We start from the raw sequence: 16978 nt of genomic DNA on the forward strand, positions 1-16978 counted from the left end.
GTTTCAGGCCAGCTAAAGGCTACATAGTTAGACCCTGTCTCAAAAGAAAGAAAGAAAGAAAGAAAGAAAGAAAGAAAGAAAGAAAGAAAGAAAGAAAGAAGAGAAAAGATAGAAATAAAAGAAATAAAGGTCAAAGGCATAATGTGTCTCCTCACTCTCCCAACAAGCCTGCAGTAGGAAACTTAGCTGTTGCCCCACAGCAGCCACATGAGGAACCAGACCTCCAGACAGAGCACGGGCCCACAGAAGAGGAAAGCAAGTCAGGAGCATGAGCTACAAGGCTCTGGTTCCAAGTGGGACTCACAACGGCTATGAGAAATCCGATGACCTTAGCTCCTATGTCCAATCAGAATTTAGGATTCAGTCAACAAACTTGGAGCCAGTGTGCTGAGCCCTAAGCATGTAGGTTGATCAGATAATGAGAGAGGAAGTCCTGTCTATTGAGTGGGGCTAACAGGGTCAGAAGTCACTGCAGCAGATACCACCCGGCCTCTGTGAGGCATCCCAGACACAGAGGAGCCTTCCTGCTGCCCTGTGGTACACTCCTGAAGTGCTGCTTCCTCTGGAGGCGGAGCTAGGCTGGGAGGCGGAGCTAGGCTGGAGGCGGAGCTAGGCTGGGAGGCGGTGCTAGGCTGGAGGCAGAGCTAGGCTGGAGGCGGAGCTAGGCTGGAGGCGGAGCTAGGTTGGAGGCGGAGCTAGGCTGGGAGGCCAGTCGGTCATTTCCTGTATACGAATCCTTGCAAGTCTAAGCTTTGCCAAATCTCACCTCCTCCGTGCTCTGTCACTGCAATTTGAACAGAGAGAACCTATAAGATATCTTGGTTGTGATTAGAAGCCAGGTAAAGAAGAAATTGCTCTTTAACTTGCCAATCAAAATTAGTGTAGCAGGAGGTGGCTGTTGGAGCACCTGTAGCGTAGCCAATGCTCCGCCCACTCCGTCTTCATCAGGTACTCACCCTCACAAGAGTGGCAGTTCACCCAGAGTATCAGTACACGATGGCACCAGTGTTTTCAGGGCACCTGGATGTATCCTGAGACCCACAGTCCATAGCTGGGCCTAGGGTGCCAGGTGACACAAATCTGATTTTGCAGAACTCCCTCAAGGACAGTCAGCATTCTTACTTAACAGTTCTGGACCTGACCCCCGAAGTTCATTCTTAACCTGCAATGCTTGCTCTCTGGCCTACTGACGACCCTGACCAGAACCTGCTTCTCCTCTGGAAGCTGGGCAGTCAGTGCTCACGACAGATTCCGGGACGGTAACTACCAGTTCTGAATGTGTCCTTCCCACAGGCAGCCTCTGTCTTCAACCACAAGGTGCGAGGCAGGCAGCTCAGACCTGTCACAGGTGGTCTACAGACCTAGGCAACTGAATCTCACCTAAGTTCTGGCTGCTCAACCACCAACTTGAAGTGTCTGGGCTCCAGGGAATCAAAGACCAGGGTGCATGACCCTAGTGCCACCACAACAACCTGTTTGCCAGAGGCCTTGAGAGGACACAGCTTATCCAAATTACTACTACCCAGCAAGCTCAGGGACAGAACCACCTTTCCCTGTGCCCCACAAATACCACAACCCTAAGAGTCACGACAACTCCTTCAGTATAAATGATTCAGGCACCTGCAACACTGGGAACGCTGAGACAAAAAGTTTAAAACGTGGATAAAAAAGTATATGCAACATAGAAGGATAAACACAGTGTGTACTAACAGGGGTGGGCAACAAGAAGGAGCCAGGGACGGAAGCAAGTCCACTGGAAGAACGGCTTTGACTTGAGAAAGTGAGGTCTTGGTGATGCCAGGAGGGAAAAGGAGAGGGGGGGCGGGAGCAAGGGGAGCAAAGGAGCATGGGGAGGAGGAAGACCTAGGAATGGGAAAGGGGAGGAGGGGGAGGAGAAGGGAGAAGGAAGAGGGGAGGAGGGGGAAAGGAGGCAGGGAGGAGGGCCCTGTCCGTTGGTTGACAACAATCCTGCAATGCTCCACCCCTCATGGCCAGTGCACAGTGTCAGCAGTTTACCATGGCTGAGGCAGTTCATAAGATAACCCCTGATGAGGAATGCTCCCACCTCAACCCAGGGCATGATGGAAACTAGGCTCCTACAGGCCCCATAGCCTTGTACCTGTCACCATCACAGCTCTCACACATTCCTGAAAACATTCAACCCAACTGTCCTACGCTATGAGTTTTTAAAAGCAGGACCTGTGATTGTTTAAGTTCTCAAAGTTAGTACTCTAATACAGAGAAGGGAGTTTGTTTCTTTTAAGATGACTATAAGGACAAACGGACAAACAGAAAACAGCTTAGACCAGACATGGAGGAGGAGAGGAAAAAAGGGGTAAGATCTCATGGTTTCAAGCCTAAGTAACTGGGATGGCAAATGGATTGTTAGTGGTACATGGAGGTAACTCCAGAATGGAGACGGCATGAGCTGCCATCTGACCTTAGGTGACAAGGACTTCTGGTCACTGCAGAAACCACCAGCATTCACTAAAACTCAACATGTGCTCCTACTTTCAGTCATTAGGGCTGTTGGAGATCATGTTTCAGGGATTCAGAACTCAAAAGAAAGTAACTTATGCTGAACAGATTCCAAAAGCACATGCAGTCTGCAGCTGCCACACACAGGACACGGGAGAAATGAAATCGGAGCCCACTCGTAATGGAGGGTTACTGCGCAGCACAAAGAAACACTGTTTAGCTCAAGACTGGCCTAGAATAACTATCAAATGGATATTTTTAATTCTGTTGTGGGCAGGGGCTGCGGCTCCATTGGCACAGAGCCCTGGGCTCCATCCCAGCACCACGCTAGCCAGGTGTAACGGCACACTCCTGTAATTGTAGCACCTAGGAGGTTAGAGGCTGAGCTTCGAGGCTACCTGGACTACAAATTCTCCCTTCTGCTTCACCTCCCAGTTACTGCGCATGCTCCTGGCGTTCCCCCTGCCCTTGCTTTCTCTTCGTATGCTCTATAGCTTGAAGAATGATGTGCTTAGCTCAGCCTCCTTTCAGACCTCTCTCTTCATCCCATCAGCAGGAATGTGCCCAGGGCGCCACTGTTGGCCCTCTTCTCAGCTCCTGGCATCACCTCCCACTCAAGCACTCACAGTCTTAGTTGCCGCTCAAATCCAGCTGTCTTTTAAGTTCCAAAGGCTCCAGCAGTATGTCCACTACTGCATCCAGCTGCTCTCTGAGCAGTTGCTCAGAGTTAGAAGCTGGAGAACCGTTGGCTCTTTCTCTCTTATCTTTTCAGTGTCATGCCCTCCCAAGCCTTAGCAACCTAATTTTGTTTTACTTTCTGCCCATCACTGTATTTATTCTCTCCTCTACTTCCACTGCCCCAAGGCCCTCACATGATCTACACGGAAGGCTGGGTGCCTTCAGTGCCAGACTAACTCATGGATCTTTTTAGAATACATGATGATACAAAGAGGAGTACACATACACACACACACACACACACACAGAGAGAGAGAGAGAGAGAGAGAGAGAGAGAGAGAGAGAGAGGAGAGAGGAGGGAGAGAGAGAGGAGCGGAGGAGAGAGAGAGAGATGAGAGAGAGAAGGGAGGAGGGAGGAAGAGAGGTGATGGAGAGAGAGAGAGAGAGAGAGAGAGAGAGAGAGAGAGAGAGAGAGAGAGAACCTGCTTCTTCTTAGCCACTTAGGCCCCTTCCCTCCAGGCCCACAATACACTTGCAGCTTAGGCCTCCTGGCCTTGCTGTCCCTCTGCCTGCAGTGTGTTTGCCACATTCATCACTTAACCCCACCTGACCTTTCCAAACCAGTCCGAGTACTGGCTCCTCCGTGACAGTTACCCATCTAATGCAGTGCCTGTCATCCACTCTGACATGCTCCTTCATGGCTTGCCACTATGCCATGTCCTTCTCTGATGTCCAAAGCCCTCCTGACACCTAGGCTGCATGGAGCAGAGCAGCGACTTCTTGCTGACTGAATAAGAGGTTAGGACCAGCTCCTGGAAACCAGGCCAGTAATGTCATGAAGAAAGGTTCTTACTAACACCCCCTCACAGAGACAGCACCAAAACAACAGGGGCCATAAAGACTACTCCTGAGGAAAACAGGGGCACACATGAGCACACAGCAAGTAGGAAGGTGCTGTCCCAACCCAAGCTACAAGTCTCAGTCAACCATGGCAGGAAGACTCTGGTAAAACCCCCACTGCCCCCGTCTCCTGGGGCAGAGAGAAGCAAAACAGCATCACCAGCACTTTGAAAGGATGTGGGACTTGCTTCTTGAACATTTCTAACTGCTTCTCCGCCTCCTCTAGGCCTCTATTACTGCAACTGAAACTAAGCAACAATAATTAGACAACCAAGCCGTGGCTCGGGATAAAGTGTGGACAGGTTCAGGCAAGAGCTCTCCCTTGGAAGCCCACTCTCTAGGACTTTCATCTTGGGGCCTGGGTGTGGCAGGAAGCCTGGCCGGGGTGCAGAGTGAGACCTATCAGTAGTGATTTTCAGGCCCTCCAACCTCTGAAGCTTACTGGTCAGCACTGCCCTGCCCCTAAGTGACCTCTAATCTGAGTCTGCATGCTTGGAACAAAAAGGCAATCACCTGGTTTATACTGAGAGTAAGTGGACTATTGGTCGTGGGTGCTGCTCCAGCTAGGTAAGACAAGACTCTGTCTGACAAAAGGGTCTCTGTTGACACATGGACATTTAGAGAGGAGAGAGTACAGCGTCTCCAAACCCACACAGAGCTGTCTGTCACCACAAGCCCGACTAACCGTCCATTGAACTTGCAATGTTTCCTCTGGAGCAGTGGGTCTCAACCCTCCTAATGCTGCAACACTCCAATACAGTTCCTCATGTCATGGTGACCCCCAGCCACAAACTTATTTTTGTTGCTACTTCATAACTGTAAGTTTGCTACTGTTATGAACCATAATGTAAGTATCTGTGTTTTCCGATGAACAAAACGATGAAAGGAATGATTCTATGAAAGGATCCTTTGAACCACTAAGGGTTGCGAAGCCCTGCGGGGGAGACCCTGAACTTTCTCAGAGAATAATTTAAGGCAGAACGAGTTTAGTTTTAGGAGCAGTGTCAGTGACAGATTTAAAACAACTAAAATTGACCAGAATCTGACTCAAGCTCCCATCAAAACTGACACCTATTTTCCCCATGCTTAAAATATCAGAGTAAGCTGGGCGTGGTGACATACGCCTTTAATCCCAGCACTTGGGAGGCAGAGGCAGGTGGATCACTGTGAGTTCGAGGCCAGCCTGGTGTACAAAGTGAGTCCAGGACAGCCAAGGCTACACAGAGAACTCCGGCCTCGGAAAAAAAAAAAAAAAATCAGAGTGAGCAAAATATGTAAACCAGCTGATTTGGCAGAGGCCATTAAAAGAGTTCATCTTGGTTAAGGCACAGTCATGACACGCAAGCACGCAAACCAAATATTTCTAACCTGGCTAGGAAGCAACAGACTTAGTGAGGCCTAGTGGTCATCAGTTCTTATTGAAAAGCTCTTAGGTGCTAACCCTCCTACCAGGCTTAATTGTACTTATGTGACCATTTAACCATAGGGCTAGCAATGGGTACAGTCCTTTTGAAAAGATAACTGGCACCAGACATCAAGAACTCTAACTATTCTAAATATATTTACACTCCCGGACATGCTAGCATCACCCCAGGAATGTGTAACTATGGCAGCTTTATGTTTCTAAGAAAGCCTTCAATGCGCATAACTGTTCTTTTCGAGCCAAATCCTTAAGTGTGTAACTAAATTTGAAAACAATGAAAGTCACCCAGATCACAGAAGAACAGAGAAAAGTGGTTCTATATATGGTCAAACACGCCCAGGAGAGTCAGTGTTCCTGCTTGGTATGGAGAATGAATGCAAACCCCAAACTCTGCACATTAAGCCCATGGGGACTTGGTTTAACTTCTTAATTCCTCCATGGTTATTAGGCTGCCTATTTGAGACCCTAGGCCCCACAGATTGTTTTAGAGGCACAAAAATTAAAACACAGCTCTCTTCCAAATGCAAATGTTCTCTGTGCTCTCCAGAACACTGTTTGCACCTCATTGTCTGCAGAGAGCAAAAGCAAGCTGTAGAGATCCCATCTCCACGCTCTCTCTCACTCACTCACTCACTCCCCAGATTGACTTCCTAAGGTGCATTTCTTCCCTCTTATGGGAAAAAAGAAAAGCCTGAAGCCAATGAGCAACAAGAGCTGCAGCAGGGGCCGCTCCACGTGATGGCAGAGGGGATGCCACGCTGGTCCTAAGGAACAGCCATGGAGGTGCTCATCCTGCCAGGGTCAGATGCAAAACCATCACTACCAGGAAGTCCTCCTGCATGGCCCTGCCACTATCTCAGAGCCTATTCCAAGAGGAGCATGGAGTGATCCTGAGTTAGCTAAGATCCTGACAAAACACTCACAGGCTGTTACACACAGTCTCTGAGAGTTCCCAGAGGCCTGTGAACAACCCTGGACAAAGGAAATCAGGTTACAAGGCTCAGGTCAGAAGACAAGAAAAAACAGAATCCGCAAGTCAGTCTTATCTTGTGTAGGGTTCCCTATCAAACCTGAGAACTGGGAAGTCTGGCTGCACACTGGTGAGTAAAGAAATAGTGAGACCACGGAAAGAAAAAAGAGTCAATTATTTGACTGTTCAGAAACATGAACACCATTCTTAAGACACCAGCACTTTAGAAAATCACTAATCTTATCTCTTTTAAAGCTGTTTGAAAATTACATTTAAAATTATTCTTGGGACTGGAGAGATGGCTCAGTGGTTAAGAACACTGGTCGCCTTCGCAGAGGCCCTGGGTCTGACTCCTAACACCCTCATGTTGGCTCACAACCTCTGTAACTCTAGGTCCAGAGGATACGATGTCCTCTTCTGGCCTCCAGCCACACTAGGCACTCATGTGGTGCACATAGACACATGCAGGCAAAACACACACACACACAAAATAAATCTAAAAACTATATCTTATTCTTTTTCAGTGTTCCAGACACCCCTCCACAAAGATCCCCTGTGTGTCATCACTGTATAGCATGACCAGTCCTTCCTACATCTGGGGATAAATTCTCCCTCCGGCTGTAGTACAGCACGTGGGCTTCCTGTTGTGGGTTGTGATTGTTTCTACTCTACACAACTCTCTTTTTTAGTCCATTCCCTGAAGAACTACAAGGGCCCTGGCCTCATAAAATTAGGTTACAACTGACCAGTGGCCCTGCTTCTACCAACAGACCACCATCTGCGTCCTCCATGTGCCCTTCACGCCCATGCTTCTCCTGTGGCAAAGCTCCCACAGTCAGCACAATTCAGGGCTGCTCTGAGTCCAAGGACCATGGGTTCTTCTCCTGGGCACCCCTGTGCTGTAGGCACAGAAACCAGGTAGATCGTGGCACTCTTCAGTGACCAAAGTGACAGGACAGGGACGGACAGAAGGAACAGACAAGAGGAGATCCTGAAGGCCTTGGGCGCTGCAACTGTTTTTAATCTTACCATCCTGGCCCTGAGGATCCTCTGCACACTTCCCTCATGAGCCAAGGCTGGAGACAGCAACCACGCAGCTGCACTTCGGTAAACCCCACATGCTTGGCAAATCAACTATTTCCCTGTATGTTCTACCTCACTGCTCACCCTCTACCAAGAAACTAAAACCTAGCTTTCCTCAACTCTTCTTAAATACTGATGATAATCTAACTAAAATTTGGCTCTACTTGTTTCCATTGGTTCCAGGAGCTCAATATGAAGAATACACCACAAGCACCTCAGGGGCAGGATGGGGGCAGGATTTCTGGGGGACGAAACCTTCCAGTTCACTCAAAAGCTTTCCTGCACATAAACATCAATTATCTGCTGACAGCTTGCCTACGCAATCAGAAAGGAGCAGAAACAAGGTGTCCAGCATGCGTTTGCCACAGTAAAGGGCAGCCTCCCAGGGCTCTCTTCTTAAACATCTATATGGGGAAAACAGGCATGTTGGTGCACAACTTTAATCTCAGTAGGTTTCTGTAAATTCAAGGCCAGCCTGCTCTATGTAACAAGTTCTAAGCTAGCCATATGGCAGCTGGAGAGTTGGTTCAGTGCTTAAGCACACTGACTGCTCTAACAGAGTCCCCAGGTGTGATTCTTAGCACACACCTGGTGGCTCACAACCCTCTGTAACTCCAGTTCCAGCGGATCTGACCCCTCCTTTGACCAAGTTCCCACATAGTACACATAGATATATAAAGGCAAAGCACTCATACACATAAAATAAATAAATGTATGTGGACATGACCCTTAGAACAGAGGTTGAGCTGGGCATGTGCACATGTGACCCAGCACTTAGGGGGTGAACATCAGGAGATTGAGCACATGTGTGACCCAGCACTTAGGAGGTGGACATCAGTAGTTCAAGACTATTCTGAAAGACAAAATGATTTTGTGGCAAACACAGCCCACATGAGACCTTGCTTCAAAAAAATTTTTTAAAGTTGCCAGGCATAGCGATGCAGGCCTTTAATCCCAGCACTCGGGAGGCAGAGGCAGGTGGATCTCTGTAGTTTTGAGACCAGCCTGGTCTATAGAGTGAGTCCAGGACAGCCAGGGCTACACAGAGAAACCCTGTCTCAAACAAACAAACAAACAAAAAAAGGTACCAGAATCCAGGAATAAGCCCCAGCCTGACGGCCATTACTGTGCAGCAGGATGAAGATCGCTCCGGTGAGGAAACTGGCTCTGTATTCACAACCCTATCCAACCCCGGTCAGGCCCAGTGTCTGTATCCTGAACAAGATGCATACAAAATCTAAGTTTACACCTTTTTTTTCTTCCTGAACGCAAGTAGTTGAACATATAGGCCAACAGTACTGTCTGGCAGAACTCCATGCTGCCATCACAGAGTTCTTTCTAGAATCAGGAAAGACACCAACCAGTCTGCATAGGTGCAGTTACCAAATGATCTCAGCCTGGTAAATACTAAAAGCCTGTAGTCAAGACAGGCCTCACTGTTTGTTTTTTGGAGGGTTTTTTTGTTTTGTTTTGGTTTTTGGTTTTTTTTTTTTTTTTTTGGTTTGTTGCTGTTGTTGTTGGATTTTTCAAGACAGGGTTTCTCCGTAGCCTTGGCTGTCCTGGACTTGCTTTGTAGACCAGGCTAGCCTCGAACTCACAGCAATCCACCGGCCTCTGCCTTCCAAGTGCTGGGATTAAAGGCGTGCGCCACCACCACCCAGCTTCACCGTTTGCTTTTGACAGCTACCCTCCATGCCCTGTACTCTGCCTTTACCATACCATAAATGAGCTGTGCTGCAAAGGTTTCATTTTGTTTGCTTGGTTGGTTGCCTTTGGCTTTTTCTTTTTGGAGAAAGGGTCTCTCTATGTAACAGCCCAGCTGTCCTGGACTCACAAGAGATCTGCCTGCCTCTGCCTCCCTGAGTGCTGGGATTACAGGCATGCGCCACAGTGCCCGGCTCAAAGGTTTTATTTTTAATACCGAATGGATAGCTCTGTACTCTGAATGTATTTCCCCAAAGAACAGCAGTAAAGGCCCAACACAAAGGCAGACAGGAGCAAGCACAGGGCAAACCTGGCTAAAACATTCCTTTGTCAAAATGGCAAATTCTTACTTCTTTAAAAAGCAAGTATTACAGAGGCTCTGAGCACGCACGTGTGCTTCATGAATCTTCGGCACATGTTTCCTCTTAACGTGTGGAAACTGGTCCAAGTAAATTCTCTGTACAGACTCTTAGGGGAGCGGGTAGTTCTGATACTACAAACCAAACCGGCGAGCTTGGCCAGGCGCAGAGGCAACACACCTGCAGTGCCCGCTATTCACAGGGCTGAGGCAGGAGGATCACGTAAGTTTAGGAGTTTGAGGCCAGCCAGGGCATCACAGGGAGATATGCTCCTCTGATTTAAAAAGTAAGAAGGAGGAAGAGGGAAGACACAGAGAGAGGAGGGAAGGAGAGAGCCAGGGGAGGAAGAAAGGGAGGCTGGCCTCAGCCTTCGTGTCATCATTTTAGTCTAGATTATACTCAGGGAGTTTTCTTGTGTTCAATCCCTCTAGCTCCTCCCAAATAAAAAAGATGTGAAAGTGTATAGAGGGGCAATAAACTTCCTTCTCGTTACCCTGTATAACTCTCTTAATAAGGCTCACAAATATGCCCACTGGGATAGTGAGGTGGCCCAGTGGGTAAAAAGTACTTGGTGACAAGACTGGCAACCTGAGTTTGATCCCAGGAAGGGCAGAGTGGAAGCAGAGAACCAACTCCTCCTGTAAGATGCCCTCTGACCTCCACACGCAATAAATAAATAAACAAAAATTTTTAAACGTTAAAGATGTGAACGTCCTAATTCTCAAATCTGTAAAAGTGTTTCCTCACAGGGCAAAAGGGAGGCTGAGCTTCTGGATGGCTACAACCCTTATCCTGGGTTACCCCAGGGTATTACCCAGGTGGATGTGACACACAAGTAACTTCATGAAAAGCCACCAGTAGACAAAGTGGAAAGACGCTACCAAGGGAAGCAAGCATCCTCTAGAGCCAGGAAAGACAAGGAAGCTAACTTTCCCCCTCCAGTCTGTGAAAGGAACATCTGCCCAAACGGAATCTTACTACCAGCCCAGTATGGCCTGATTTGGACTTCTGACCCCCAGAACTACCCAGTAAATTTGGGTTTGAGGCCTCCATTCACAGCAGTAACAGGAACTAAAACACTCGGCTTCCATTTTCCCTTCCAAGCACAAGTCATGCCTGAGTCAAAGCACACAACAGGAGCCTCTTGCCTCCCCCAGCAGGCAAGAACACCAGGGGAGGATAAGGACAAAGCATGGCAGAACCCTGGGATCCAGGGACAAGAGATGACAGGAGGGAGAGAAAAGAGCAGGAGGTAGAGCCCAAGAAGGTTTCCAGCAGCAGGAAAAAAAAAAAAAAAAAAAAAAAAAAACCCAGAGGGTCCAAAGAAACTCAACAATCTCTTTCTTGGGGCCTACCAGCAGGCCACTGCTTCTCAATCACAAAGGAAGGCACACATTGCTTTTACCTGGAAGGCAGCAAAGGCTGGCCTTTCTTCCTCTAACATTCAGGGAAACACAGAGTCCACACATCCCAAGCCAGCCAGAGTTGTTAGCCATAAGCTCCTCACCAGGTCAGCGTTATCTAAGCGCTTACCTGCAAAGATCTAACATGCGTCCCTTTTGGCATTTTGATATCAGGGGGCAATGGTGCCCGTGAGGCAATAAATAAGCCAGAGTTTGGTTCCATTAAAACCCCATAAGCATGTTACGCTCTTGATCTGTACTTCCCTGCCAAACCAGAAAAGTTCGCCACTTGCTCTGCCTGCCACCCTTCTTCCGTTCCTCTTGGAAACAATGCTAACAACCACTTAAAATCAACCATTTCAAACAACTTTCTACAACTCCTGAGATTGCAGACGCTCTGAGGGACCAGAGCCCTGGCTGACCACCAACAGCAAGGTTAGTTCGGGAGACTCCGAACGCTTCTGTCCGGATGGAGGTTGTGGATTGGTGTCCTTACCGACACCTACCTTCAGGCAACAGCTCATACTTGACCTCCTTGCCAAGTGTGGTCAGGTCCTGGCTGACAGACTGGGGATTAGGAGCTAATTCACAATGCAACCCTGGCCGACATCCCCGGCAAGGAGGCTCTGGTCAGGCCACTCCGGGTTCATCTCGAAACAAAGAACTGGATGGGGCACGTAACTTCTAACACTCCGGAGAGCCGGAAACTACTAGGAACGCAGGCCGGGCGTGTGGCTCCCGCGGCCGCTCGCTGCGCCTGCCAAGTGGGTGACAAGCCGCAGGCGACTCGCCTCGGAGACTCCGTCCCCAGTCACCCGGCCCGGGCGCCCCTCGGCGCGCCCCGGGGCTCCTCAGCATCCTGATGACTCTGGCGACCCTCAGCGCCCCGGTTACCCACGTCCCGAAGACCCTTTAACACCCGGGACCCTCAGACTCAGAAACCATCAGCCCTAGGGACCCTCAGGCTGGAGTAGCTCATACGCGGTTTAACAGCACCACCACCCGCAGGCGCCCTCAGCCTCGGCGACCCCTGCCCCGGACCCCCCAGGCCTGGGTGACACTCAGTTCCCGGAGACCCTCAGGCCCGGGTGACACTCAGTTCCCGGAGACCCTCAGGCTCAGGTGACAATCAGTTCCCGGAGAGCCTAAGATCCAGGTGACCCTCAGCCCCGGCGACCCTCAGGCCCGAGAGCCCCTGACCAGTCACCCCCGGGCCCTCGCACTGCCGCCCATCCAGAGCTCCGCGCCCCGCGCCCAGTCCCAGGGACACCGGGCGCAGGCGGAAGCGCACGAAGGGGCAGCGGACCGGCGCCACTCACCATAGCTGTCGTCGTCCTCCATGGTGCCGGCGACCGCTCCGGCCCCCGACCGCCACTGACCTCCCGCAGCCCGAGTCCTGCCCGACACCAGCTCGCCTCCGACGAGCTCTGGGACCCGGAGCCCCGCCCCCCGCGCCGCGCCCGCACTGCCCAGCACGCGCCTGCGCATGCGCCGCCAGAAGCCCCCGCCCCCCCGGCACAAGGTCCCGCCCACAACGAAAGCGCACGCGCGGCCTATGTGACTCCCCCCCCCCGCCCTAAACCACGCCTTTGTTTTTAAGCACCGCCCCTCACTCTCCGCGGGGCGGTGCAGAGTTTCGGGTTTCGAGTTTCACAAGCGTGCGTAGGCCGCGGGCGTGGCTTTCTGGCCAGGCCAGCAGTCCCGACCCCAGGGTGACACAGAGATCCAAGGTCGTGGTGCCACTGAAGGGTAGGTGGCAACACTAGCTGAATGCATTCTCAGCCAGGGGCTGCTCCTGTGGAGGTTAAGGCATTTACTCGGCAGGAGGTCTCTGCAGAATTAATAAGAGTTAAGGAGCAACTAATGCTCTGGAAAGGCCCTTGGAAACACCCTGACCTTTGAAGTCTCGACAAGTGTCACTTAGGGCAAGGACCACAGCCCCATGACAGAGCACTTGCCTAGCATGTGAGAAGCCCTAGGTTGCATCCCAGAGACCAGGAGAAAGGAGAAAACTAATTCCCAAAGACTCAGAAGGTCACACACGTGGGCTGGGGGCTCACCAGGTGGCAGGTCCCTGTCCAAGATGGCCCCCAGTACACCATGCAACCCTTCTTACCCCATTAAGGTCCAGAAAGGCCTGAGTAGTGGTGCCTGCCTGTTCCCTGGACACTGAGACAGGAGGACAAAACAGAGAAACTGTACCTCAAAACAAAACAACAACAACAACAAAACAAAAAACTCTCAAACTACAGCAAAAGAATGTACAAATAGGGCCAAAGGAGACACTGGGAAGTTTAGGGCTGGGAGGTCTTCCTCACTGAAACAAAGACTTGAAATCTCAGGGCTGCAGCATGGCACCCCCAGAGCTAGCCTCCTCCCTCCACAGATCCCCCTCCTCAGCAAGTCACTGCCCAGAGAGCTCATGGCAATCTCCGGGCTTCTGTGGCACAAAGGGGTGAGACCAAGCACGGGTGAAGTAGGGGAGTCAGGCCTTCCCTAGTGGGACCTTCCGGGTGGACTGCAGCAGTCCTTCCTCGCCCAGGGGTGCCAACCTAGGCAACTGCTCAGAATCTCTGTGCAACTTCTGTGCATTTAAATCCCTCAATGCTCCACCTTCTGTCTGCACCTGTGTGTGCTGCCGTGGGTGTCACACACTGTCCTACGAGGACGTATAGGGGAAACAAAGGGAGACGAAACGGGAGGTGGAGAAAACAAGACCTTATTTTGTAAAGATCTTTTTTAAGTGTGTGTGTGTGTGTGTGTGTGTGTGTGTGTGTGTGTGTGTGTGTGTGAATGCCTCTGTGTATATAGGTATGTGTATGAAGCTACCCATGAAGTCCAGAAGAGGCCATCAGATCCCATGGAGCTAGAGATAGAGGTGGCTGTAAGCCACCAGAAATGGTTACACTTGCATACATAAAATAAATATCAACAAGAAGAAAAAGATGGGATTCTAGAGATGGCTCAGCAGTTAAGGGCACTTGCTGTTCTTGCAGAGGACCCAGGTTCAGTGCCCAGCACCCACATGACATCCCACTGTCATAACTCTGGTGCCAGGTGACTGAATACCTTTTTCTGGCCTCCAAAGGCACCAGACAGGTATGTGGCACACACACATACATACAGACAAAACACACATAAAATAAAAATGAACAAAGCTTTCCTCTTTCCTTTTTTCCTTTCTCTTTCTTTTTTTCCTTTTTTATTTTTCATTTTATTTTTTGAGAACATCAAAATAGGGTTGGCAAAGCTGGAGAGATGGTGTAGCCATTAAGAGCACTTGTTCTTGCAGAAGACCCAGGTTCAGTTCCCAGCACCCATACAGTGGCTCACAACCATCCATAACTGCCCACTTCTGACTTCCAAGGGACTGCATGCATATAGTGTATAGCCATACATGCACACAAAACCCCACACACACAAAATAATAAATTAAATTTAATTTAAAAAAAATAGGCCGGGTGTGGTGACTCATGCCTTTAATCCCAGCACTCGGAGGCAGAGGCAGGCAGATCACTATGAGTTCGAGGCCAGCCTGGTCTACAAAGTGAGTCCAAGACAGCCAATGCTACACAGAGAAACCCTGTCTCAAAAAAAAAAAAAAAACCAATAAAACAAAATAGACTTGGCCTCCTTAGACTTCTCACCATGGAATGTTCTTTGCTAGTTGATCCAACTGACAAGTTTTAGTGTAATGTATCTTGAAAAACAGAAAAGTTGACCTGTCTGACTGTATTGCTTCTCTACACAGCCTTACCATGGAACTCTTCTTGTAAGTGTCACTCTTTTGAAAACTTATTGAGAATATAATATTATTAAATCATTTCTCACTTTCCTTTCCCCCTCCAAATTCCCCCATGTATTCCCCCATTGCTCTTTCAAATTCATGACCTTTTTGTTGTTGTTGTTGTGTGTGTGTGTGAGTGTGTGTTCCTATTCCTAAACATATAAACACAACCTGCTCAGTCTGTATAATGTTAACTTGTATGTATGTTTTTTAGGGCTGACCACGTGGTATTGGGGATCCAGTTGATGTGCTTTTCCCCCGGGGAGACTCTTTCTCCCGCTCTCGGTACTCCTTAGTTACCTGTAACTCTTTGAGTAGGGTTGAGGCCTTCTGAACCTTCCCCTTCCATCTTAGCATGTCTATTGGTGCTGTCTTTGACCGGGTCATGTTTAGACATCCATGTTGGTGAGGCTTCATGGGTTGAATTCTGACCTTTCTAGGAGACCCTAGACACAACTTATAGCAAACTCCCCAGTCTTCTGGGGTCTTCAATCTTTCCACCTGCTCTTCCCTGAGTGTTTGGAGTAGGAGTTCTGTTGTAGATGTATCGCACAACTACGCGTTTTAGTTAGTTGTGGCTTTCTGTAATGGTCTCCGTCTGTTGCAAAACAAACAAACAAACAAAAACATATCCTTGATTAGGATGAGAACTACACTTATCATGGGTATAAGGACAGTTATTTAAAATGCAGTTAGGAAGTATGCTGGGGTAGGAAAGTGATGGTTTTAGGCTCTCCTCTGAGATGCATGACTTCCCAAGCACTGGGTAATTGGTTTTTAGTTTGGGGCAGGACTCCCCTCTGGTCTCAAGTCTAAATTAAAGAGCTTTTGGTTACCACCAGCATATGTGTGCGATCACTGCTTTCTTAGTTTACCTGCCATGCTGGTCATTGCTGTGGCTCACAGGTATCCTAAGTAGGTCGGAGGCTTGCACGGTGCCTTCTGCCACCATGAAAGCTAGTCCTCAAGGTGGCTTGGAGGTCAGTTCCAGCTCTTGGGCCTCTGGGTCCTGTGTCTGAGGTGCATGGTTTCTTCAGCAGTAGGGACTATCATGGGGGCGGGTAACTAAGAGTAACAGCCTATAGCATTTGGGGAGCCTCTCGTACAACCTTGACAGCTCAAAAGACAGCTTCTCGTGCCTGATGGTGGGGGCTTTGTTAGTGGATGGCTCTTGGGGTGGGGGAGAATTGTCAGCCCAGATGGAATGTTTTCATTTTAAACTGTCTATTATATGTAGTTTTAGGTAGCTGATAGTAGTAGTCCTTACGGCTTTTTCAGATTCCTTACTGTTATTGTGCCCTACTCCTCTTTCCTTCTGTATGTATCTCCCTAATTAGAAACCCCTGTTTTTCCCACTCCCCCTTCATGTCCTATGCACCCTGGTACTCCCCCCTCTATCGCTCCTTCCCCACCCCACCCCACCCCACAACGCCCCTTCTTACTCTCCCGGTTTCTGCAGCCATTCCAGGTTGTGCGCGCACACCCAGAGCTTTGACGCTGCCAGCTGATAACTTTTTAAAGAAGTACCTCCTTCCATCCATCCTTGCCTTCCACAACAATTTTAAAAACACGAGAGTTGAGAAATAATGTATTTGGCAACAGTAGCCCAAAATATGCTTGTGGTGGCATGGCTGTTGTTCGTCTGTGAAGGGCAGAGAACTGGCTTAGCTGGCAAGAGCACTTGCTGCTCCTGGAGAGGAGGCAGACTCAGTCCCCAGCGCCTGCATCAGGTAGTCCACAGCTGCCGGGTACTCCAGTGTCAGGGACCTGACACACCCTTTCACACCCACATGCACATGGTGTACAGACATATACTCAGGCACACACATAGGCACATTAAATAATGTTTTTTAAGAATAAGAGTATTAAAGCCGGGCGTGGTGGCGCACGCCTTTAATCCCAGCACTCGGGAGGCAGAGGCAGGTGGATCGTTGTGAGTTCGAGGCCAGCCTGGTCTACAAAGTGAGTCCAGGATGGCCAAGGCTACACAGAGAAACCCTGTCTCGAAAAACCAAAAAAAAAAAAAAAAAAAAAAAGAATAAGAGTATTAAATGGCTTTACTATGTTTACAACTTTTGGGGGAGGGGGAAGAGATTGAGGCAGATTTCTGTTCACTGCTACAAGATGATTTCCAAGCTGTGGAAGTAGAGGGAAAAAATAAAAACAGAATAGCGTTCAGACATTTGTCATCAA

At 49.3% G+C, this 16978-nt stretch overlaps 1 protein-coding gene across 2 annotated transcripts in view; it reads right to left on the reverse strand.

The window, feature by feature from the left end:
- Cyth1 (cytohesin 1) overlaps window positions 1-12448 on the reverse strand; it is an 80858-nt gene extending 68410 nt beyond the window's left edge. Inside the window, exon 1 of one of the 2 annotated variants that reach the window (XM_051159144.1) lies at window positions 12318-12448. In XM_051159144.1, the coding sequence (XP_051015101.1) occupies window positions 12318-12339 (22 nt within the window). In that variant the 5' untranslated portion in view covers window positions 12340-12448. Of the gene's footprint in view, window positions 1-7478; window positions 7498-12317 lie in introns of those variants that run through there. The other variant, XM_051159146.1, reaches the window with a different exon arrangement.
- Window positions 12449-16978: the final 4530 nt, after the last annotated feature.

Source organism: Acomys russatus, chromosome 16 (assembly GCF_903995435.1).
Source record: "Acomys russatus chromosome 16, mAcoRus1.1, whole genome shotgun sequence".
In the NCBI taxonomy this organism is placed as follows: domain Eukaryota; kingdom Metazoa; phylum Chordata; class Mammalia; order Rodentia; family Muridae; genus Acomys; species Acomys russatus.